General features: G+C 36.2%; 1 protein-coding gene and 1 long non-coding RNA gene across 2 annotated transcripts; one reads left to right on the top strand and one right to left on the bottom strand.

The window, feature by feature from the left end:
- The first annotated feature begins 12,795 nt into the window (after positions 1-12,795).
- LOC114298305 (uncharacterized) lies at positions 12,796-15,784 on the top strand. Its single transcript, XR_014335756.1, has 3 exons — positions 12,796-12,899; positions 15,018-15,165; positions 15,275-15,784. It is a non-coding gene; the product is annotated as an uncharacterized LOC114298305 (long non-coding RNA).
- Positions 15,785-22,291: 6,507 nt separating this feature from the next.
- On the bottom strand, positions 22,292-22,717 carry LOC114322682 (uncharacterized). Its single transcript, XM_082880915.1, has one exon. It carries the CDS (start codon positions 22,715-22,717, stop codon positions 22,292-22,294), a length of 426 nt encoding a protein of 141 aa, XP_082737041.1.
- Between the last annotated feature and the right edge of the window lie 1,746 nt (positions 22,718-24,463).

Below are 24,463 nucleotides of genomic sequence, written 5' to 3'. Positions count from 1 at the left end.
ACTCTATATGGGACATCATTTTTCAGGTACATGTGATATGCCGCCTCCGAGGATGTAGCTTGGGAGGTTGTAGAAGCTGAAGGCTTATTTTTGTGATTATTTTGTGTGTTACATGTAATTCAAGCCAAGGGCTTAATATGTTTAGAGTTAGAACTCTCTTTTGTTGAACCCAAGTGTTAACTTGGAAAGTTGTAAGCCCGTAGGGCATTTACTTTTGTTGTCAACATGTAACACTCTTGTATTAAATACTCTGATTTATGGAATATATTGTCTCTTTCTTGTATCGTGAATGTATGATTATGGGTTTATTTTTTAGGGCGTTACAACTTGGTATCAGAGCGTACTGGGTTTGAATACTTCAAGTACGTGCGAAGTGGTTAGTACCACAATGGGTTTGTCTCGCTTGTTAGAGACTTAGATGTAATGTTATGTGCTTATGTGATAACATGTTTATGTGACTATATGGGTATGGGATTTTGTTTCTAGGATATTGATTGGATCCTTGGGTTTCTGGGAGTCTTGTTGCAAAAGCACTTGATCAATGCTGTTTCTAATCGGAACTCTAGCAACGCCCCAGCGCTGTCATTATCTGGAAATGAAATTCATAAGTGCTTATATGATTATGTGCTTACGTGGAGTGAATTACAGTTGTCCATTACATTAGGACGTGAGTGTTATAGCTTTGGCACATTTGTGAATGTGCTAATGTTCTTTGTTACCTTTATTAGGATGTCAGGACGAGGACGTGGTGGTAGGCGAGGTAGGCCTAGGAGGCAGGAGATGCCTATACCGGATGAGATTTCAACGCAGCAGGAAGGTGTTGGTCAGGCCAATGTGGCCGAGCCAGTAGGTCAGCAGGCCATGGGCGCCTTAGCCCGCGAGATGGTAAGAGCTTTGAGGGAATCCATGGACATTTCTCAGGGCTGAGAATCAAGTCCAGGCCCATGTTACTGAGGCAGGGCCTTCTTTTCTGAAGAGGAAGTTTTTCCAGTCTAACCCAGATGAGTTTCTAGGGGATCCTAAGGAGCCACTTAAGGCTGATGAGTGGCTTGAACAGATAACAAAGACCTTTGAGATGCTTGGCATCGAAGACGGGGCTTTGAAGGTGACCTTGGCGTCCTTCCAGCTGAAGGGAGACGCAGGTTAGTGGTGGAAGTTTGTGCGAGGTCATATTGGAGGTACTTTGGAGGCTTTTGTTGGTGCCTTTCAGGAGAAGTTTCTGTCTCCAGCTGTCCGGGAGAAGTTGAGGGATCAGTTTTGTCAGCTCAAGCAGTTGAGTTCATCAGTGGCCGAGTTTGAGGCCACATTTACCAGTTTATCTAGGTTTGCACCTGAGCTAGTGGCGTCTGAGGAACGCCGTTGTCTTGAGTTCGAGAAGAAGTTGAGACACGGGCTCAAGGTTAGGGTTACTGGGTCCATGACTCGGGAGTATGGACTCCTTGTGGATGCTGCAACGCATCTAGAGATTATTATACACGAGGAGAAGGAGATGATGAGGGGCTCCAAGAGGAGTCAGGATAGCCAGGGGGATGGTAGGAGGCAGAGAGGTCCTAACCCTCAGCACTCCTAGGGTGCTTTTGCGAGATCTACCTTTCCAGTGCCGAGTTCAGGCTTTGGGAGAGGCAGTCAGAGAGACATTACTTGTTACAAATGTGGTCAGCTGGGCCATAAGTCTCCAGTTTGCCCGCAGAAGGGAGGAGGGCAGAGAGCAGCTTCATCTTCGGCTCGACCTCAGAGCCAGAGTCAGGGCAGAGGCCAGCCGCTCTCTTGTTACCAGTGTGGTCAGGCGGGCACCTAAAAAGGTATTGCCCACAGTTGAGTGGCACATCTGGTGCGTCTGGTTCGAGGCAGACGTAGAGTTTTCAGCCCGCACAATCAATTCAGGCCTCGAGGGCCAATCAGGGAGCTTCATCGTCTCAGTCTATGCAGCAGTCTTTTGCTCCGAGAGGTGAGCAGGTAGATCAGAGACCTTCAGGGCGCGTGTATGTTGTTACCGCGCAGGACCTTGTACCGGCTCCATCTGTTGTGAGAGGTACCTTTTTGTTTTGCAACTCGGTTGCTAATATGTTGATTGATACGGGTTCATCCCATTCCTTTATATTTGCTGCATTTGCATCTGTTTTGGGGTTGGAGTTGGCACAGTTAGCTTCTCCTATTTGTGTTGTATCACTGATTGGGGCAAGTTGATTTTGAAACAAGGGTGTAGGAGTTGTGATATTGAGGTCGCCGACCACCGGCTTCCATTTTCTTTTGTAGTTATGGTTATGTCGGGTTTCGATGTGATTTTGGGTATAGACTGGTTATCGTTATACCGGGCTGTTATTGATTGCTACCGCCAGAGGGTTACTGTATGTACCTTGAGCGAGGAGTGTTTTCATTTCTTGGGGGACCGGGTTGGTGGAGTTTTGCCGCCAGTGTATGATCCACCAGGGTGAAATGAGCTTAGTGCTCTTCTCGCTAGCTTTATGAGTAGTGAGTGTAATGAGATCCAGATTGAGTTATCTAGAGTGGTTTATGAGTACTCGGATGTCTTTCCCGAGGATCTTGTTAGTTTGCCACCCCATCGAGAGGTGGAGTTTTCTATTGATTTAGTGCCTGGCACGACACCGATTTCTATGGCACCGTATTGTTTTGCCCTAGCCGAATTGAGTGAGTTGAAGATTCAACTCCAGGAGTTGCTAGATAAAGGCTTTATCCGCCCTAATACTTCGTCGTGGGGAGCACCAGCTCTCTTTGCTAAGAAGAAAGATGGGGCTTTGAGACTTTGTATTGATTACCGGAAATTGAATCGAGCTACGGTTAAGAACAAATACCCTATGCCCCGTATAGATGATCTGTTTGACCAGTTGAAAGGGTCCCGTTGTTTCTCTAAGATAGACTTAAGATCGGGTTACCATCAGTTGAGGGTCAGGGAGGAAGATATCCCGAAGACGGCATTCCATATGCGGTATGGCCATTATGAATTTCTGGTGATGCCTTTTGGGCTCACCAATGCACCGGTAGTGTTTATGGACTTGATGAACCGGATATTCCAAGATAGAGGCAGTGCAAGATTAGGCACAGACTAAGAGTGTTTTTGAGATCCGCAGTTTTCTGGGATGAGCTGGGTATTACCGCCGGTTTGTGAAGGATTTCTCCAGGCTAGCTTCGTCATTGACTAGATTGACACAAAAATGGGTCAAGTTTGTATGAAGTGAGACTTGTGAAAAGTCGTTCTAAGAACTTAAGGTTAGACTCACCACCGCTCCAGTTTTGATTATTTCGGAGAGAGGTTTGGGTTATGCGGTTTATTGTGATGCCTCACGAGAGGATTTGGGTTGTGTGTTGATGTAAGAGGGGAAAGTGGTAGCCTATGGCTCGCGGCAGTTGAAAATACACGAGAGGAATTACCCTATGCATGACCTAGAGTTAGCAGCAGTGCTATTTGCCTTGAAGATTTGGAGGCACTACCTGTATGGTGAGAGATTCGAGGTGTTCTCGAATCATAAGAGTCTGAAATATCTGTTTACATAGAGGGACTTGAATCTGAGGCAGAGAAGGTGGATGGAGTTCATTGAGGATTACGATTTTGAATTGCAGTATCACCCGGGAAAGGCCAATGTTGTGGTCGATGCCCTTAGTAGGAAACCCATTACTGATGTAGCTTGTATAGCCATCCGGGAGTGGGAAATGTTGGGTGCACTTGGCAAGTTTGATTTGCTTTTGGGTGAATCTGTTGAGGCTGCGACCTTTTTTTCTGTAGTTACACCGCCTACACTTGTGAATCGAGTGTTAGAGACACAGAGAGGTGACCATAAGGTAGAATCCCTCCGGGAGAAGATCTCCAGTGGGAAGGCTAAGAAGGGTTTGACTGTGTACCCTGACCTGAGTGTCAGGTACCGAGACCGCCTGTTTGTACCAGAGTCTTGCCGAGAGGAAGTACTCCGAGAGTTTCACCATTCGCGCCTTGCGGTACATCCGGGAGGCACTAAGATGTATCGTGATTTGGGTCGCCAGTTTTGGTGGCGGGGTATGACGAGAGATGTGGCAATTTTTGTATCGAAGTGCCTTACTTGTCAGCAAGTGAAGGTCGAGCATCAGAGGCCAGCGGGTTTGTTGCAACCCTTGCCTATTGCCAAGTGGAAGTGGGAGCATGTCACGATGGACTTCATTGTAGGTCTTCAGAAGACTCAGCGGGGTAGTGATGCTATTTGGGTGGTTGAAGACCTATTGACTAAGTCGGCGCACTTTATCCTATACGCGTGAGAGATTCGGTAGATCATCTTGCCAACTTGTATATTCGGGACATAGTGAGATTGCACGGGGTCCCAGTGTCGATCGTCTCAGATAGAGATCCACGTTTTACTGCTAGGTTGTGGCAAAGTTTGCAGAGTGCCTTGGGCACTAAATTGACCTTTAGCATAGCTTATCATCCTCAAACTGACGGGCAGTCCGAGCGTACTATTCAGATCCTTGAGGATATGCTTCGAGGTTGTGTCCTTGACTTTAGTGGGTCGTGGGAGAGGCATTTGCCCTTAGTGGAGTTTGCCTACAACAACAGTTTTCAATCGAGTATTGGTATGGCACAGTTTGAGGCCTTGTATGGCCGACCGTGTAGGTCTCCAGTGTGTTGGGCCGAGGTGAGTGATGCACCTTTGTTGGGCCCATAGTTGGTTCGGGAGACGACGGAGAAAGTTGAGCTTATCTGTAAGAGACTTGTTGCAGCCCAAAGTCGTCAAAAGAGTTATCCCGACCGTAGGAGGAGGCCTTTGGCATTTGAGGTGGGTGATCATGTCTTTCTAAAAATATCACCTAGGCAGGGTTTGATGAGGTTTGGTAAGAGTGGGAAGTTGTCCCCTCGGTTTATTGGCCCTTTTGAGATCCTTGAGAGGATTGGCGAGGTTGTCTACCGTTTAGCTTTGCCGCCGTAGTTGTCCGGAGTGCATGACGTATTTCATGTTAGTATGCTTCGGAAGTAAGAGCCGGATCCGTCGCATGTATTGGATTGGACCGACTTAGGGGTTGATGAGGATGCCTCGTATGAGGAGAGACCGGTGCGGGTCTTGGATAGGCGGGACCAAGTCTTGCGAGGCAAGACGATTCCCTTGGTCAAGGTATTATGGAAACATCACGGGGTTGAGGAAGCAACTTGGGAACGTGAGTTGGAGGTCCAAGAGAAATATCCGGATCTATTTGTTAATGTTTGAGTATACGTTGGAAATTTTTTTGTATTGATAACCTCTAAGAACATTGTATATATGTTTTGGGTTATGGAAGTTTGGTGTTTGTTGAATATGTTACGGAAATGAGAGTTTAAGTTTAACATTGTATATGTTGAATGTGTTATAGAAATGCACATATGTTATTAAAATTGAATACATTATGGAATATGTGTGTTGAAATGTGTTAAATCTCAGAACACACATATTGGTAATATATGTTGTGGATTTGTTCTCTTGTAAAGAGATGGAATGACTGATAAATGGGTCATGGTGATGAAATTGATTGATTAGTATGGTTGGGATTGGTTTGATTACGATTTTAAAATTTATCTTGAAAAATTTCAGGGACAAAATTTTCTAAGGTGGGGAGGTTGTAGCACTTGTGCCTTTTAAAGCTTTTGGTAAATGTATTTGGACCCTTTATTCTATTTTGGGAACCTTTGGTGTTGTTGTACTTTAGTCTTGGAGGAGTACAAATTGATTTAAACTTGTTGGGTTTGGTTGTTCGCACTTATTCTTGATTTACAATGGTGGTACGAGTTTGTGACGAGTCACTGTAGCCTGTGTTTACTGAGAGTAATTGGAAAGTGTCAAAGTAGTTTTGTTGGCAAAGAGTTGCTTTTCACAGAGGTGGTAGAAGGAACTCTACACGATTGGGTGAAAAAAAACCTTCTCGTTGATTCTGAGTATCCTGAAAGGCTGAATAAGCCTTTTATTGACATCTTGGGGTAAGTGCATGTCTATGTCATCTTTGCTATTTATTTAAGTAATTCATTCATTTGTTTTTTGTCTTTTTATTCAATTTTTTTTTTTGTCATTTACTCTATAGGGATATACTCAATGGCATCATATATACTTCAGATGTACATTGAGACAACCACATGGAGAAATTTGTGCAAACAATGTCTACTTGGTTAATGGAAATGCCAAGTTGGGCAAAGCTCTAAATCCGGAGTGGTACGAGAAGACATTTGGGGATGACATTGACAAGTTCTGCGGCATGGTCAAGTCTCTCTTCAAGTCCAAAGGGTCTAAACTTCCCTTTGGTTTGGATCATTTGTGCAGATAATTGCAAAAATACAACAAATTTGATAAGTACAGTATTTCTTTAATTATGATTTTTTAAGTATTGTAAAGTGTTTTTATTACTATTGATTCTCACGATTTTTGTTATACAGGCATTTGATGAATGCAATTAATTATCTGATCATGTTGACAGTAGATGCAAGATGCGAGTATATGCTAGTTGCCTATTCTCTTGTTAAACACCATTCTAGCCTATACTCGCATCTTGCGTCTGGGGTCAACATGATCGGATGGTTAATTTCATTCATCAAATGCCTATATAGTGAAAAACGTGAGAATCAATATTAATAAAAACACTATACAATACTTAAAAAATCATAATTAAAGAAGTACTGTACTTATCAAATTTGTTGTATTTTTGCAAGTATCTGCACAAATTATCCAAACCAAAGGGAAGTTCAGACCTTTTGGACTTGAAGAGAGACTTGACCATGCCGCAGAACTTGTCAATGTCATCCCCAAATGTCTTCTCGTACCACTCCGGATTTAGAGCTTTGCCCAACTTAGCATTTCCATTAACCAAGTAGACATTGTTTGCACAAATTTCTCCATGTGGTTGTCTCAATGTACATCTGAAGTATATATGATGCCATTGAGTATATCCCTATAGAGTAAATGACAAAAAAAGAAATTGAATGAAAAGACAAAAAAATAAATGAATGAATTACTTAAATAAATAGCAAAGATGACATAGACATGCACTTACCCCAAGATGCCAATAAAAGGCTTACTCAGCCTTTCAGGATACTCAGGATCAACGTGAAGGTTTTTCTTCACCCAATCGTGTAGAGTTCCTTCTACCACCTCTATGAAAAACAACTCTTTGCCAACAAAACTACTTCGACACTTTCCAATTACTCTCAGAATCAACGAGAAGGTTTTTCTTCACCCAATCGTGTAGAGTTCCTTCTACCACCTCTATAAAAAACAACTCTTTGCCAACAAAACTACTTCGACACTTTCCAATTACTCTCAGTAAATACAGGCTATAGTGACTCGTCACAAACTCGTACCACCATTGTAAATCTTTTGATTGTGACTCAAGGTGGTACACCACTTTTATACTACTTTGTGTACTTCCAATTTAACCAGTATACATGTTTGAATCCTCGATTTGTTTTCCTTCTGAAAATTGTATTTCAAATGCTCCAGCAAGCTAGAGTCATATAATTAAAACAAAATATATGGATAAAAAGTTAGCTATACGATAATATGGATAAAATATTCTACAAAATGGAGGTATAGGACGAAACATAGTATGGTATTTGGATCAACAGCCATCTTGAATCAAAATCAGCAACTCTAAAATGGGGTCACCCTCTCTAACAGATTAGAATAACCACAATAAAGAGTTAACATACTACTAGTGCTGCAACTTAATCTCCTAAATCCAGGCCAATGACAAAGCCAGTAAACTATAAGTACAGTAAGGATATGAAGGCAATTAGATCTTCTCAATAACGCATACAATGACAAAAAAATTAGAAGGTTCTGATTCAATAGACCGGCAAAGGATCTAGCAGTTTTATTGCAAAAATAACAACCACGTCAGTTCCCCACATCACTAGCAGTACATGTAGCAGCGGTGAACTCATAAAACTAAACTAACAAGTAACTAACAAATTACTCTACTAAACAACAAGTGTACCACCAAAGTATAGACTGATGAATCCCATGAAAATGTTAGTGTCTGAAATTGCAATATCCCATCTTGAGCCTCATGTAGCAAATACTGTTGATCTCTGTCCTTTCTTCTTCTGTTATGATCTCTAGTTTGTGACACTGATGATGAGAGGGCCGCTGCTGGTGCCCTCAAAATTGCCCCTCTTCGAAAACCATACCTTGACCATGCCTTCTTTTGCCCCGGTCTTCTTTTCCTTTTCGACTCACTATTCGGTTGATCTTCACCACGGCTTCTACTCAGCAGTGCTTGGTTTGTATTGATCATACTTCTTTGTGTTATTTCTGCCTCATCTTGACTCAGTTGCTTATTTGATCCCATTGGACCTACAATCTCCTCAATGGAAAGCTGGGCTGGTGATTGATATTTTGTGATTTGGGCTTCATCCTGTTTCCGTTCACTTCTTATGTGGTTCAGACCTCCAATTAAACTGGGCTTGGTCCAACATCACATTTAAGTTAATGCTGGGCCTGTGCAGATCCGAATTGCTTATGCTCTTCATAAAGCCCACAGAAGGCACCCTGTAACACTGTTACTGCCCCTCTTATTGTTCTAAATCAAAACCTTGTTGTTCTAAATCAAAACCTTGTACATGCCTTCCTCTTTTCCCAGACCTATCCTAGCTACTCTTGGGTCTCCCACTTTATAGCACATCTCATTAACTACTGTCGCCGCTGCCAAAATTCATGCCTCTATTACAAGTTCTCACTGGGCTTAGTGTTTTTGTCAGACCTCTTCCAGTTACCATATAATGTGTGTTCTATCAGGCTTCTGGTTGCTTTTGTTGTGGATTTTGTTGTGGATTTGAGTTCTTTTCTTCCAGAATTCAAGCCTTTCTCACCAAGCTTAGTACTTTTGTCAGATATCTTTCTAATTACCATGTAATGTCTGTAAGACTTTGATTATTACTATTTTTTGGTTTAACTATTAGACTTGATTGTTATTATTTTTGTTATTAATCATATGCCATTTGTATCTGTTGGTGACCTAACATATGTAATATTTCTCACCTCCTCCTCTTTTCAGTAATGCAATTTTGTCATTTATATTGTATAAATTGTGGAGAATTGGTCTTGATCATTACTTTTGTCAATTATATTGTATATGGTTGGAGGTGCGAATGTTGTAATTGATGAAAATGAAGACAATTTCACTGATCCAGAGAGGGTTTGTTGGTCCCTGTCCGTGATATTCCCAGATTGTCAGGTTACAAGCCCAGACCTATTGTGGTCACACGAGGGAAAAATTACCTTCTTTCCAGACATTCATAATACTCATTCCTGTTTGAACTTGATCTTGAGGTGCCCCATTTTGAGGTTTTTGATCCCAAATGAGATAGAAAGTGGGAAATCCTGTCACGCCCTCAAAATTAAACCCATTATATATATCATTGACATGCATTATTTAAAGAAAACACTTTATTAATTCATTCATCAGAGTATTACCAAATAAAAACATTACATGAAACATCAAATTTAAATGCCCTATGGGCTTACATCTTTCCAAGCCAACACTTGGACACAGAAATATGAGTTCTAACTCAAATACAAATAAAGCCCTAGGCTTGAACGTTTATCAAATATAAACAAATAACTAAAGATAGTCTTTTTCAAATCCAAAAGCCAAATCCTTGGACGTAGCTTATCACCTGAACTTGAAAATGATGTTTCCATAAAGGGTGAGCCACAACCCAGTAGAAAAATACTAAACCAAATATAAGCATTGAATAAAGCAATAGCATTCAATCGATGGTTAACCACGATAATCAATTACATCATTACACAGTCTCATGACACTAATGTCTAAGACACGTTTTACTTTCCAACATTATCAATATGGTTCAGAACTTGGCCAAACTTACAACAGTGAACTATATATATATATATATCAAATTCACATTCTTCCAATGTCAACAAACAAATGAGACTCAGGCTCAAATCAAAACATTTTATACTTCCCGTTTGATACACATTTTAGTGCTGTATCAATAAAAACACTTCAATATAAATAAGCACACATAAAAGTGATGCTAATGGAGTCCATCCCCTATCTCCTCCCAAACAAGAACTGGTTTAGAGGTCCATCCCCTAAACCGTGGAGTACATCCCCTATCTCCTCCCACACAAAACAATGTATGCAAACACATAACATATACAACACACAATCAATACACATAATGTCTGTATTAATTCAGCAGTCAAAATTGATGGCTTAATCAATGATTAGTTTCAGTTATCCCTAATCCACATGCAGTGTCTACAACAAACACGGCTATCCTCCACCGATAGCCCAAAACAGTTATTTCTAAACTGAAAATAAATATATCAACAATTCAATAGGCGAGTGATTTAAATTATCCAACTACGCCATTTAATCAATGAATTCCTCAATTTCATGAATTTAACCAAATTCCCCAATTCCCTTAAATTAATTATACAAATTAATTAATTAATACAACTAGGGTTTTTCCCAAAATTATCAAAGTAACCCCAACATATCAATATACCAAAACTTAGAACAAAACTTATAACATGGAGTAGGAAATCCCTACCTCGAAGAAGATAACCCGAATGGAGAAGACAGAGATGAATACTCAAATTCCAATTGCTCCAAATTCAGATTAAATGGAAGCCCTCGACTCACTCTATTTTTTAAATAAAGGATCTAAGGTAGAAACTCACTCTAAGTAGATCAAACCTAAGAGAGAAGGTGAGTAGAGGGAGAGAAAAGTCGAACCTAGGGTTTTGGAATCAAAAAGAGGATAAAAACTGATTAAAATCCCGCTGCTGCCTATTTAAACTGGACAGGCTCGCTCGAGCGAAGACTTGGTCGCTCGAGCTACCAGACACACGAAACCCTCGCTCGAGCGAAGAAAAGCTCGCCCGAGCCAAGAATGCAATGCTTCAGGTCTGCAACCCAGCATCACGCTCGAGCGACAGAATGCTCGCTCGAGCGAAGAGCTCGAAAACATGCACCTCGCTCGCTCAAGCGAAGAAAATCTCGCTCGAGCGAATAAGCACTGCCCACAGGTCTATACTAGATGCAAACGCTCGCTCGAGCGAAGCAAAGCTGGATCGAGCCAGAAGACACAAAATACAACCATCGCTCGAGCGACAAAGCCCTGGCTCGAGAGACCAACTCAAAAACTGGACAGCAACACTTGGTTTACGAACCCAACCAACCTGAAACAAACCTGCCCAACACATCCTATAACTCCAAATGAGAAAATAAAGGACGACAACACTTATACAATGACAGAATAAACGGAACCTAAGTCCGGATACAATAATCAAATGGAAAAAGACCGGGGTCGCTATAAATCCTCCCCAATCCTCTCAGCGTCGGTAAAACTGTTGGTGAAACTATCCTCGACTACTTTGCTTGGGGACACAAGCTCAGAATTTATACCCAGATAGGTTTTTGCTTGTTTGACGGAGTTCTTAAGGAAGTTTTGGGGGCAGGAGGATGGTAGTTTTGTGCCTTCTCTCTCTGGTGTTGGAACTGAATTTGAGGGGGGCTTTTACATTGCCTGGGATGAGCTCATTGCTTATGATTTTGAGGACGCCAATGGTTTCCTCAAGTCTCATTGGGTACTAAGTGAGCTCTCTATTATGTTCAATCCTCTGCTCGAGCGTTACGTAGGCTTTGTCACACATCTCTGAGGAGCTCTTCCCAAGTGAGAGGTTTGGTATACGTGCAGCGGTCGTTTGGGTTTCCAAAACCGTTGGTGTTGGTGGCAAACCGTTCCTCTCCGTAGAAATTGAGCATCTGCAAGCATATGATTTGGAAAATTGGAATTGTGCTTATCAAGTAATCGAGTCCGTCGTCATGTAGGCAAATGAAGGAATCCTTTTTTTATATGACAGATTAATATCCTATAAACTAACGTAACAAATTAATATCCCAAAAATATGGGAAGAAAATTAAAAAAAATCACTTTGCTTGTATATGGCATTGAAATGTTGCAGTCAAACTCTTTCCCATTTCGTTCTTTTCTAGAGCCACCATCGTTCTTTCCCACTTCTCAAACCTTCATCACATGATTCCTTAGTACCACTGCCCAACAGGATCCATAAATCACACAAAATCACAGATTAAATATAACACACAACTCATAAATATTTTTTCAGGTCTATCACATTTTTTTCCTCCAAAATTGCTCAAAAATTTTCAATTGCAAAATCTTTTTTATTCATCAAAAAATCTAAAATTTTATATATAAAATTATAAACGTGGGGAGAAATGGGATGGATGTAAACTGATGGGGGATTGTGTATGTAAATGTAGGACAGAATTTTGCTAATTTGGCTGATGTGGCACCATCCAATAAGATGTCTAGCAAATCCATGGTGTAGCTGTGAAAATTTTGGTCTCAACCACAAATCGGATGGTGGTTGTTAACAAATCGGATGTTTATATAATTAGAATTTCTAGATAATATATATATATAACAAATGATATGAATTTTTGTGATATTTTAAAAAATGTCACTACAACATTATTTTTGTCAGAAATTTCGTATAAACATTCCATTCCATATGATTATTGTTTTTGTATAAATACACATTAATTTTATTATAATATATATGGCAGAATGGTACCAACCGTTCAGTTGTGCCGTGGCAAATCATATCACTTGATCTTATTGATTAATTAAATACTTCAAGAAATGTCTAGGATTGACAATGACAGTCTTAGGGTTATGGGTTCAAACACTTAGCAACTAACAACTCCAAAGTATGAGCCAAAATAGGCATGTTAGGCATTTTAGCCAATCACAATACATTTTGAGTCCTCCAATGGGCTGGTTCGTTGGCTACATATGAAGAGCCACTCTGCAAATTGTATTGAAACCCTTTGCCCGTGAAATCGTTTCCCACAAAGTCTAAACTCCATCATTTCACATCTTTGCAGCTCTCTTCCTCATTCAGGTATGTATCCTTCTCAATCTATCTATTCTTCCTCTTCATGGGCGGCAAAACCCTATCGCACTCATCACTCCCTCTTCAACGCACCTACTTGTGAAACCCTATGTTGAACCTTCCTTTCCCCATCTCTGCAACTCCCTCACTCTGTACCACCAAACCCTAGCTTCCGACATCTCCTATATGTGAAACTCTCTTCCTAAACCTCTCTACAAACCCCCTTATTTCCCTCCCTGTCATCCCCCTTCGACTGGATTAATTTATGAAATCATTTATTGCACATGCAAATTGTGGATTTCATTTGCACACTAACTGTATTTTTTTCCTTTAAACCTGTGAAACCCTTCTCTCACTCATTTTTTTACATCATTCTATTCAAACTATGCATGGTTCAGTGTCATGTAAAGGTTTTGCTTAGTGCAATTAGATCATAAAGGTTAGCAGAGTCTGTTTTTAGCATTGCATTTCATATGTGCATGCTTTGAGTATTGGCTTTTTAGGAATTTGTGGACTTTTTCTAAGTTGCAATTGTTCTTGATGTGAAAGTTTATGTTTTTTTTTTTTTTTTGTTAATTAATTTGATCTTGTAAGTGGGATTAGAAGAAACTTTATGGGTTGTTGTGGAGCAGAGAAACGTGGCCCAAGCATGAATGTGATAATGGAAATGTGAATGTGATAATGCTTCTTTCATTTGTAGAAATGCAAAGATTGTTGCCCTCTTTTGAATCTAGACAGAGACAGGGCAAAGAAAGGGCCTGTAGAGTGTAGAGTCTTATTTCAAAGAACCCCACCTATAACATTTCTGCTAATTTTAATATGTATTATGAAGGATATACAAAAATTTGTCTATTATTACCACTAATTGAATCATTCATTATCGTCCATACTATGGCGACAATTTCCTAGCTAGTTCAAGTTTCGAATATTCTTGTTATACTACTTTTACTTGTGCTCATGTCATGTGGTTGATTGGCGTTAGATTGACGATATTACTATTAAAATTGTTGAAATTTTGGAGTTTGACTTGTCTTTAAAGTTTGATTTTCATTAGAGTGAACAATTTTATGGTTGTTATAATGGTTATTTATGTATTATGAAGGATATACAAAAATTTGTCTATTATTACCACTAATTGAATCATTCATTATCGTCCATACTATGGCGACAATTTCCTAGCTAGTTCAAGTTTCGAATATTCTTGTTATACTACTTTTACTTGTGCTCATGTCATGTGGTTGATTGGCGTTAGATTGACGATATTACTATTAAAATTGTTGAAATTTTGGAGTTTGACTTGTCTTTAAAGTTTGATTTTCATTAGAGTGAACAATTTTATGGTTGTTATAATGGTTATTGGACTTGTTATATGTCTCATGGTTATATAGCATTGATTTTTTTTTTTTTTAAACATAATTAATGTCTAATTTGATATAATTCTAATCTACTAATATATGACCATATATATCTCACCTTAGTTTCACATGTCAAGTCCTTCAATGTGGAAGGGGACTGTCTAGATGATTTTGAACATTAGCCAACTCTCTTTGGAGTTTTAGGTTGAAGTATGGGATTAGGCATTGGAACCATCATTTTGTATGGGATTAGGCAGATTTCTTGTACTATTTTGTATGTGTTTTTTAGATGGCACCATTGACTTATGCTTCATAAATCTGTGGGAAGTGGAAAGCTTGCATCTATTTTTTGCAGTCAATTTTGTATCTTGATGTGGAAGCCAAAATTCATATAGGTGAGCTGATACATGTCATTATTATTGATAGGTCCCTTTCTATTGAATTATGGCCTGTTGATTCTTGTGAAATGGAAAATTACCCAATTCATTTTGATTTTGCTGTTGTTTCTTTAGAACCCACTCCACACCAAAAAAATATACCACATATTTTAGTACTTCAACTATTGCTTTAAGACAATATCACCAACAAAATCATATATAATTGTTGCTGCTGAATCTGCTTCTGTTGGTGGTGCTGCAATTGTTGCTGCTGATAATGACAATATCACCACCACTACTACTTGTACTAGTACTAGAATCATGATTATATAATTTTCAATTGTTGCTGCTGAATCTGATTCTGTATTCAAAATCCATATATAATTGTCAATTAGGATAGCAGGAGACCAAGCTGCATTTTGGGGTTGTGGATTCTTTGGAGCCCAAGACACCCTTCATGATGATAGGGGTTGCCATTACTTCAAAGATTGCTATATCCAGGGTTCAAGACTTATCTTTGGCAATGCTAGGTCCTTGTATGAGGTAATATATAATACTCTACTCTGCTTATCTCTCTGTCTTTGGCAATACTTCTGCAATTTTGGCTATAATGATAATGAATATGAATGGATGAATGAATGAATGAATACAGAGTTGCTAGCTGAGTTCGATTGTGAACCCAGTGGCACTAGGGGCGAAGGTGATAAACGGAGTGGTAAGCGCGCATGGAAGAGCTTCAAAGGATGAAAACAGTGGATTTGCATTTGTGAACTGCAGTGTGGGAGGGACTGGAAGAATATGGTTAGGTAGAGCATGAAGGCCCTTCTCCACAGTGGTCTTTGCTTACACACAAATGACTGATATCATTGCTCCTGAGGGATGGAACGATTTCAATGACCCCACCAGAGACCAGTAATTAATTAAAATTTCCCATATGTGCCATATGCCCAAAGACTGAATGATACACAAGTTTCTCCTTTCCTCAATGCGTCTTTCATTGATGCAGATCAATGGTTACAACCATAACAATACACACATACACACATATGTATATATATATATTCTCTAATTCTATCCAATGTAATTAATATGCTAGCTAAGGTGATGTTTGATAATGTAATCCAACACTTACAATTGAATATATAAAGTAAAAATTCATTAAGCTCCTGATAATTGCAATTGCTATCAATAAAAAATTTAAGTAGCACTTAAAATGTGGCATTCTATGAAAAATACAGTAATATATATCCGTTTTTATTTTGAAAATTGGTTAAGTTAGTCTGAATGACTAATTAAAATAAAGAGTATGGTTGGAGCACGCAATATCTAAACTAATTAGATAAAATAAAGAGTATACTTTTTTCATATTTTAGCTAGTGAAAAATAAAGAGTGTGGTTGGAGTTGTTCTAAGGCATGATTAAAAATACTAGGATTGTTATATATTATTTAATTTTTTTATCAAATTATATAATAAGATATTATTTATTTTTATTAAATATTTTAATAATTATGAATCCAAAAAAATAAAAATTTTAATAATTAAATATACATAAGAGAATTAATTATTAATATTCATGTAAAAACTGATACGTATATATATATATATAATCAATCGTATATAATATTTCTCGGAAAATATTAATCAGTGTGTACAAAATCCCAAACTTTTTTTTCGTGGAAGCAAACTAAATAGAAAAGTCCAACGCAACGAGGCTGGACAAAGACAAGTTAATTAAACTGTTTGAACTTGCTCTCTATAATTAAGGCCTAACAATTTGATTTTACTTCACATAATCTTTTATTATACTTAAAAATTAATCATGTTTATATTTATTTTTGATAAATAAAAAAAATGTTTAATGCGCATATATGTTTTAAATTTTGTTTTGAAAATAAGGGAGTAATCAAAAGTAATTGCTGACAACTGGATATAGTGTTAGAGGTGATTTTCGACAGAAAGAGGCAACCAAAAGTAGTTTCCAGCAAGATGTGGTCATCAGTGCTTGGAGGCGATTTCCATCCATGGGAGATAGTTGTTAGCGACCAAAGGTAGTTGTCGATCGTGAGAGATGGTGGCTAGAGGGGATGCTAGAGGAAATTGTTGGCGATTGTGGCCGGAGGTGGGGTGAGAGTGGCCAGATGTGATGCCTGATGGTGGTGATGAGGAATAGGTGGCTTGAAGGAATTGAAGTGAGAGAAAGATTATTTTTCTAAACATGTGAAACTAATTTGTTTTAAGTTAAGAGTTTAATAAATTTTGTAAACTACAAACAATTTAAAAAAATGAAAATAAACTAATAAATTTTCGTTACAACTTTCAAAATTTTATAAATATATATAAACAAAAAAAAAATGCAAGCTTAGTCAATCATAGTTTGTTTGTTTGTTTTTTTTTTTAGATAGGAAAAGAAATAGAAATCTCAAAAGCTACCAACACCAATAAAAAGGGAGGGACCTTCTCCATCCAAAGGCTAGCCTACTTAAACAAAGTGTTACAGAATTGCTTTACCTATAAACATGGGAGACCAATGAGGAATGGAATCGCAAGAGTAGCGCCTAAGCAACACCCACCAAATGACCATAACAAAGCAAGTTATTCGTCTTGCCTTGGATTACAGACACCACATTAAGAGAATCGCCTTAAAGCTGAATATTACCCAAGCCCAAATCACAACCCAATTGGAGCGCTTCCACACAATCATAGTTTGTTGATAATTGCAAAAATGTAAATGTGGACACGTGTAGGTAGGTTTAGTTTCGAACATGGTTAAGTTATTCTCACAATTACATATGTACGAGAGTTATAACTAACATTGTAAATGGGGTTTTTCCAAATTAAGTCAAATTAATAATTTATTTTTCAAACTAGGCTTAGTTTGGACGAAATTTCTAAATTAGGCTAAAACGTGGTTGTGAACCACGCTTTCACCATTTTTGTACCTATCGCGCTGAAATTTTGACAAATTATAAAAGTGTTGTTACAAACCACGCTTTTAATTAAGAAGACGTGGTTACAAATCACGCTTTTAAGTTAATCATAAAACGTGGTTTCAAACTACGCCTTTAAGTAAAATAATATATATATATATATATATTTTTTCCAGAAAACGTGATTTCTAACCACGCTTTCTTAATTAAACTGTGTTATAAAGAAAGCGCGGTTAGAAACCACGCTTTCAATAATTCATCAAACACACGCACTCACAAACACACACTCTCTCTCTGATAACCACACACACACACAATCACACTCAATATATATATAAATTTTAATACATATTTATAATTTAATATATATATAAATTTTATTTCATAAAATTGAAACCAATATTAAATATATATAATAATAATTTATAATAGAAAATAATATTCAACTATATAAAATGATTACTTTTTTATTTTAATTCTTAATTTTTTTTTATTTTACTGTTTAGGGATAAAATTTATTTTTTTTTTATTTTAGGGTTTAAGGTTTAATTCTTAAAATTTATGTATTTTTATTTTAGGGTTTAGGATTTAGGGTTTAGGATTTATAAAAAAAAATAAATTTTAAGAATTAAATTATAAATTCTAAATCCTAAATCCTAAACTCTAAAATAAAAATAAATAAATTTTAAGAATTAAACCCAAAACCCTAAAATAAAAAATAAAAAAAATTTATCCCTAAACACTAAGGTAGCGTTTGGTAATATTTACGTTTTTGGTAACATTTACAAAATTTACAAAAATTTTGTAAATTGATTTCTGTTTATTTTTAGAAAAACATAAATAACAAACGTGTTTGATTTGAACAAAATGTTTAAAAAAAATTAAAAACATAAACTAAAAAATATGTTTGTTCAAGCCTAAAATATTTATATTTATATTTATTATTCATGACAATGGGATCACACATATTATAATTGAAAAAAAATTAATTAAAAAAATAATTGAAAAAATTTAATTGGAAAAAACGTGGTTTGTAAAAATTATTGAAAAAAATTTAATTGGAAAAAATTTAATTGAAAAACAATTATTTGAAAAAAAAAATATTTGAAAAAAATGAAAAAAAAAATTATTTAAAAAAAATTGAAAAAAAAATTATTTGAAAAAAAAAAATTGAAAACTGAAATCGTAAACTCATTTTTTGAGTTTATGTTTTTTCCTCAAATTTATAAACTGAGACAACCATTTATAAATCAACGATTTTTCGGGGTTTTGATAATTTTTTGTGGTTTATAAATAGTTATTTCAGTTTATAAATTTGAGGAAAAAACGTAAACTCAAAAAATGAGTTTACGTTTTCAGTTTTCAATTTTTTCTTTCAAATAATTTTTTTTGAAAAATAAGTTTTTTTCAATTATTTTTTTAATTAATTTTTTTTTCAAATATTTTTTTTTCAAATAATTGTTTTTCAATTAAATTTTTTCCAATTAAACTTTTTTCAATAATTTTTACAAACCACATTTTTTCCAATTAAATTTTTTTCAATTATTTTTTTTAATTAATTTTTTTTCAATTATAATATGTGTGATCCCATTGCCATAAATAATAAATATAAATATAAATATTTTAGGCTTGAACAAACATATTTTTTAGTTTATGTTTTAAATTTTTTTTAAACATTTTGTTCAAACCAAACACATTTGTAATTTATGTTTTTCTAAAAATAAACAGAAGCCAGTTTATAAAATTTTTGGAAACATAAACCAAAAACGTAAATGTTACCAAACGCTACCTTAGTGTTTAGGGATAAAATTTATTTATTTTTTATTTTAGGGTTTAGGGTTTAATTCTTAAAATTTATTTATTTTTATTTTAGAGTTTAGGATTTAGGATTTAGAATTTATAATTTAATTCTTAAAATTTATTTTTTTTTATAAATCCTAAACCCTAAAATAAAAATAAATAAATTTTAAGAATTAAACCTTAAACCCTAAAATAAAAAAAAATAAATTTTATCCCTAAACAGTAAAAAAAAATAAAAATTAAGAATTAAAATAAAAAGTAATCATTTTATATAGTTGATTATTATTTGCTATTATAAATTATTATTATATATATTTAATATTGGTTTCAATTTTATGAAATAAAATTTATATATATATATATATATATATTAAATTATAAATATTTATTAAAATTTTTATATATATATATATATATTCGATGGCGTGAGTGTGAGTGATGTGTGTGTGTGGTTGTCACAGAGAGAGAGAGAGAGAGAGAGAGAGAGAGAGAGAGAGAGAGAGAGAGAGAGAGAGAGAGAGAGAGAGTGAGTGTGTGTGTGTGTTTGTGAGTGCGTGTGCTTGATGAATTATTGAAACAGTTTAATTAAGAAAGCGTGGTTAGAAATCACGCTTTTTGGAAAAGAAAAAAAAATTATTTTACTTAAAAGCGTGGTTTAAAACCACGTTTTATAATTAACTTAAAAGTGTGGTTTGTAACCACGTCTTTTTAATTAAAAGCGTGGTTTGTAACCACGCTTTTACAATTTGTCAAAATTTCTGCGCGATAGGTACAAAAACTGTGAAAGTGTGGTTCACAACCACGTTTTAGCTTAATTTGGAAATTTCATCCAAACTAAGCCTAGTTTGGAAAATAAGTTGCTAATTTAGCTTAATTTGGAAAAAGTCCCTTGCAAATGAGGACACGTGTAGGCACAATGGTTGAAAGGAATCTTGAACCACTATCAACATGTGAAGACCAAACTATACAAGGTTGACATGTTCAATTCATTAGTGAAATCAATACCCGTATCCTAATTCCTAGCATTCTTTTCAATTGATCTAGGCAAGTTTGTAGAATTGATCTGCTTGAGGATATCATTGAAGATGCAAGAAATAACAAGGTAGTCTTGCTAGTTTTTCAATTTGTTTATTATGATCATAAGCTACTAATAGTGCAAGTTTACAGAAATTTTTCCTTATTTAACTTTTTGTTATTAGGAACCCTTCCTTATAATCTCAGGGCAGTGAAAACAAAATCACCTTGCTATTAAACCTTTCTCAATACTCTGTGTAAGAAATTTGTGCTAAAATTTCTCTGGTTTGGTTAATTCTCCTGCCTTGTTTAATTTTTTCTGTGGTGTTCAATTTTCTCTAGATAGATAAAAGGATTTGAATGTTGATCCAGAGAAATTTAAATATTAGTCTAGAGAAATTTGTGAAAGGTTCAAGGGTTTTTTATATTAGTCCAGAAATCCAGAGAAATTTGAATGTTAGTTCAGAGAAATTTGAAAAAGGTGAAATTTGATGTTAGTCCACAGAAATTTGAATGTTAGTCCAGAAAAATTAGTCTAGAGAAATTTGAATGTTCAAGGTCTTGAACCCAGAGAATTTCCAAGGATTGCTTTGTATGTTGAATTCATTATGAATATAGACACAAATGTGATTATTGGATCAAGTCTCTTTTTGTAGTATAAGAATAATGTTGGATCAAATCACCAAAGCCATCAAACTGCAGACAACACAAGTGAATTTCTCTAGTTGGAGGGGATTTTCTCTGGGGTTGAGTAAATTTCTCTGGGGTAGAGAGGGAAATTTCTTTGGGTTGAATCTAGAGAAATTCTCTGGTGAGATTTTCTCTGTGAATATGCATCCAAATCACTGAAGCCATCAAACTGCAGACAACACAAGTGAATTTCTCTAGTTGGAGGGGATTTTCTCTGGGATTGAGTAAATTTCTCTGGGGTGGAGCTGGAAATTTCTCTGGGTTGAATCAAGAGAAATTCTCTGGTGAGATTTTCTCTGTGATGTGTCTAGAGAAATTCTTTGGATTGAATTTTCTCTGAATCGATGTTGAGGGACCTTAAAATATTGAGTGTCCTTTATGCTATAAAATCTTAATACCGGGACCTTAAAAAAAAATCTCCAAAAAAATTAAGGAAAATCATGTTAGTTCAAAATCTAGTAAGTGGATAAGCGTAAGTGGCCGATTCAATGACCCCACAATGCTCAGGCAGACCAATCATATTCATAGCATGTCATATTATTATTTTGGCATTAATCGTTATAGATGATGTTAAGTAGTTGGAAAAAAAAGGCTTATTCTTTGAGCTTTTTCAACATTTTTAAGTGAAAAAAGGGCTTCCAAACTAAGAATTTACAGTGGAAAAATAAAAAATAAAAACCTCTACCATTATTAATTTCCAGCATCCATAATTTATTAAAAAAAAATGACAAGGAAAAAATTTAAAAATTAGTCTCTAATTTTTTTTTGCAAGTGAACAAGCCAGGAGGATGACATTATTAACTATCGAAGGCCATAGTTGAGAGAGAGAGAGAGAGAGATTGTCACGTTTATAATAAATAAGATTTAAACTCTTAACTTTACTAAAAGGGTTATGATATATATTATTTGTTTGATAACAAATCAAAAAATTATATTTTTTTAAAAAAATTTGGACTTCAGTGAAGTTTTGTAAAATTTGTGTCAAAATTTAAAAAATAAATTACATTTTTGTTAATAAAATGCAATTTTTTTGACTAATTCAAACAGTTAATGTTAGAAACTCACAAAACTTTTTTTTTATTTAAAAAAAACTAAAAATTCATAATTTAAATCTCTAAATTTATTTATTACTTATCCTTATTTTTTCTCTTTTCCTTCACATAATTGTGTCGGTTTGGCGAACAACAAATGCTCTTAACATGAGATTTTTTAGAGAGAGTCAGATTTTTTAGTAGTCTACCGAAGCTCTTCACAACGTACAAAAGCAAAAGCATTACGGACACTGGGAAGAGGATCTTGAACCAAGACTTGACTCCAAACCTGGTCTAAACTAGGATTAAGACCAGCCAAAAAATCATATAAACGATCCTTCTCAATCTTCTTTTTTTGGGTGGCAGCATCTGTGGCACACTTCATTGCACTCAAACAAAAGTAGTCCAATTCCTGCCAAATAAGTTGAAGAGCACCATAGTAATCAGCCATAGACTTACCATTCTGGCATGTCTCATCAGACCGACATCGGAGTTCATACATCTGTGAAGCATCCTTGCCCACAAAATAGGTTTGGGAAACCGCATCCCAAACATCATGAGCAGTAGAGAGACAAAGAAACACAACCCTAACATTGGAGGTCATTGAATTAGGAAGCCAATATTTAACCATGGCATTATCCTCCAACCAAGTAGAGTAAGCAACATCTGTTTCATCGGGTTTAGGTTTTTTTTCCTAGTTAAAATACTGCACTTTTCCTCTTCCTGTGATATACATCTCCACGCTTTGAGACCATGTGGAGTAATTTGAGCCATCCAAATTGTCTGGGGTGATTTGTAGAGACATGTTGTCCTACTGCATAGTCACAGTAGCCGGAGAACGGGTAGCAACAAAGTTTTCATCACCCATGTTGAGAGTAAATGGGAAGAATAGCAGTAATCGGTAGAAAGATTGCATAGTAGCGGTTGTAAAGCAGTTTCCAGCGATAGTGGCAGCGGCAAACTTTTCAGACCAAATCGGAATTGGTCGGATAATATGTTAGCCTAAAAATCGCTGGAGAAAAAAAAAAGAGGAAAAGTTTTAGGATCAATGCTCTGATACCATGCTGGAATATAGCAGATTATTTTATTCTTCTCCAATATAGAGGTATATATAGCTATACAAGGCAATACAAAAAAGGAAAAGATTTACAATTAACTAAAATACAACTAATCTAATTAACAACTACTATGAATAACTAAAAAGGACAACTAATCCCTAGCTGCACACATATCAACAAGTTCTTTAAAAATTCATAAACAACTTTTAAATGTCAAGGTAATTATACAGACCGATCATATGATGAAATTAACATGATTGACTTACACAATTCGAGAGCTTAAGAAGCCTCCATACTCATCTAATATGGCCCGTCTGGCCACACATGGAACAAGTAGGTAGTCCCCTAAGTAGGTAAAGGTCTGGACGACTACTTCCCTTGTGAGCCCCAAAGCACCCTAGATTTCAGTTGACTAGATGGTCCCCGTGGTGCAATTATTGGTTGAGCCGTCAACCTTGCCCTCCTGTGGTTCTTAAAAGGTCTACCATGACCCCAAGCTGCAAGAGTCACTGAAATAGCTTCCTCCCCACTATGTCCCATGACTAAGACTGCAATCTCCACATAAGCCGCTGCTTTAACAAGTGCATGATAATTTCTTTGCCAAGCCCCAACAATCCTCCCCCGGATATCATCACATAATCTTCTCTCAAACTCTGAACAACGAAGCTCCTCAGTTTCCACCAACTCCGGAGAAAACCTCGACAAGTTAGTAAACCATGCCTCAAACTGTGCCAAAGGTGCCTTGGCGCCACTCCACAAATTGTTTCCTCATTCTTCCCGTGTGGAAGAAGAAAAAATCATCCTTCCTCACCTTGACATCCTAATCAAGAATAAACACAATAAGTTTAGCACACATCTAGTGGTGCCTCCAACAAAATCTTATTCGCCTCACGACACAGATAACATTAAAAAAAAAAAAAAACACACACACACACAAAAAACAAAATACTCCACATAAGCACTTAGTCATATAATTGCACATGAATTACAATCTCAAGATAGAATTGTTTCCATAAAACTCCAAGAATTCCTATTAGAATGAGCATTGATCAGGTGCCATTCTAATAAGACATCAAGGGATTTAATAGACGCCAATAACATCCCAAAAGTTCAAACTCATACCTATCTACTCACATAAGCATGTTATCATATAACACGTATAACTTGAAACATTCCTTAATTAGGGAAATGCAGCCATTGTGATAAAAATCACTTCCCACGCACTCCAAGTATTCAAACCTAGTAGCTCTGATACCAAGTTCCAATGCTCCAAAACTAATTAGACATCTGAAAACTCTAATGAACTCCTCAATAATCCT

Source organism: Camellia sinensis, chromosome 7 (assembly GCF_055761805.1).
Source record: "Camellia sinensis isolate YWXY chromosome 7, ASM5576180v1, whole genome shotgun sequence".
NCBI lineage: Eukaryota > Viridiplantae > Streptophyta > Magnoliopsida > Ericales > Theaceae > Camellia > Camellia sinensis.
Note: the sequence above shows the minus strand (reverse complement) of the source record. Positions and strands in the feature narration are given on the sequence as shown.

What these genes read in the sequence shown, in the direction of transcription:
- LOC114322682 (XM_082880915.1), bottom strand. Translation starts at nt 22,717, where the DNA reads ATGGTTAAATATTGGCTTCCTAATTCAATGACCTCCAATGTTAGGGTT.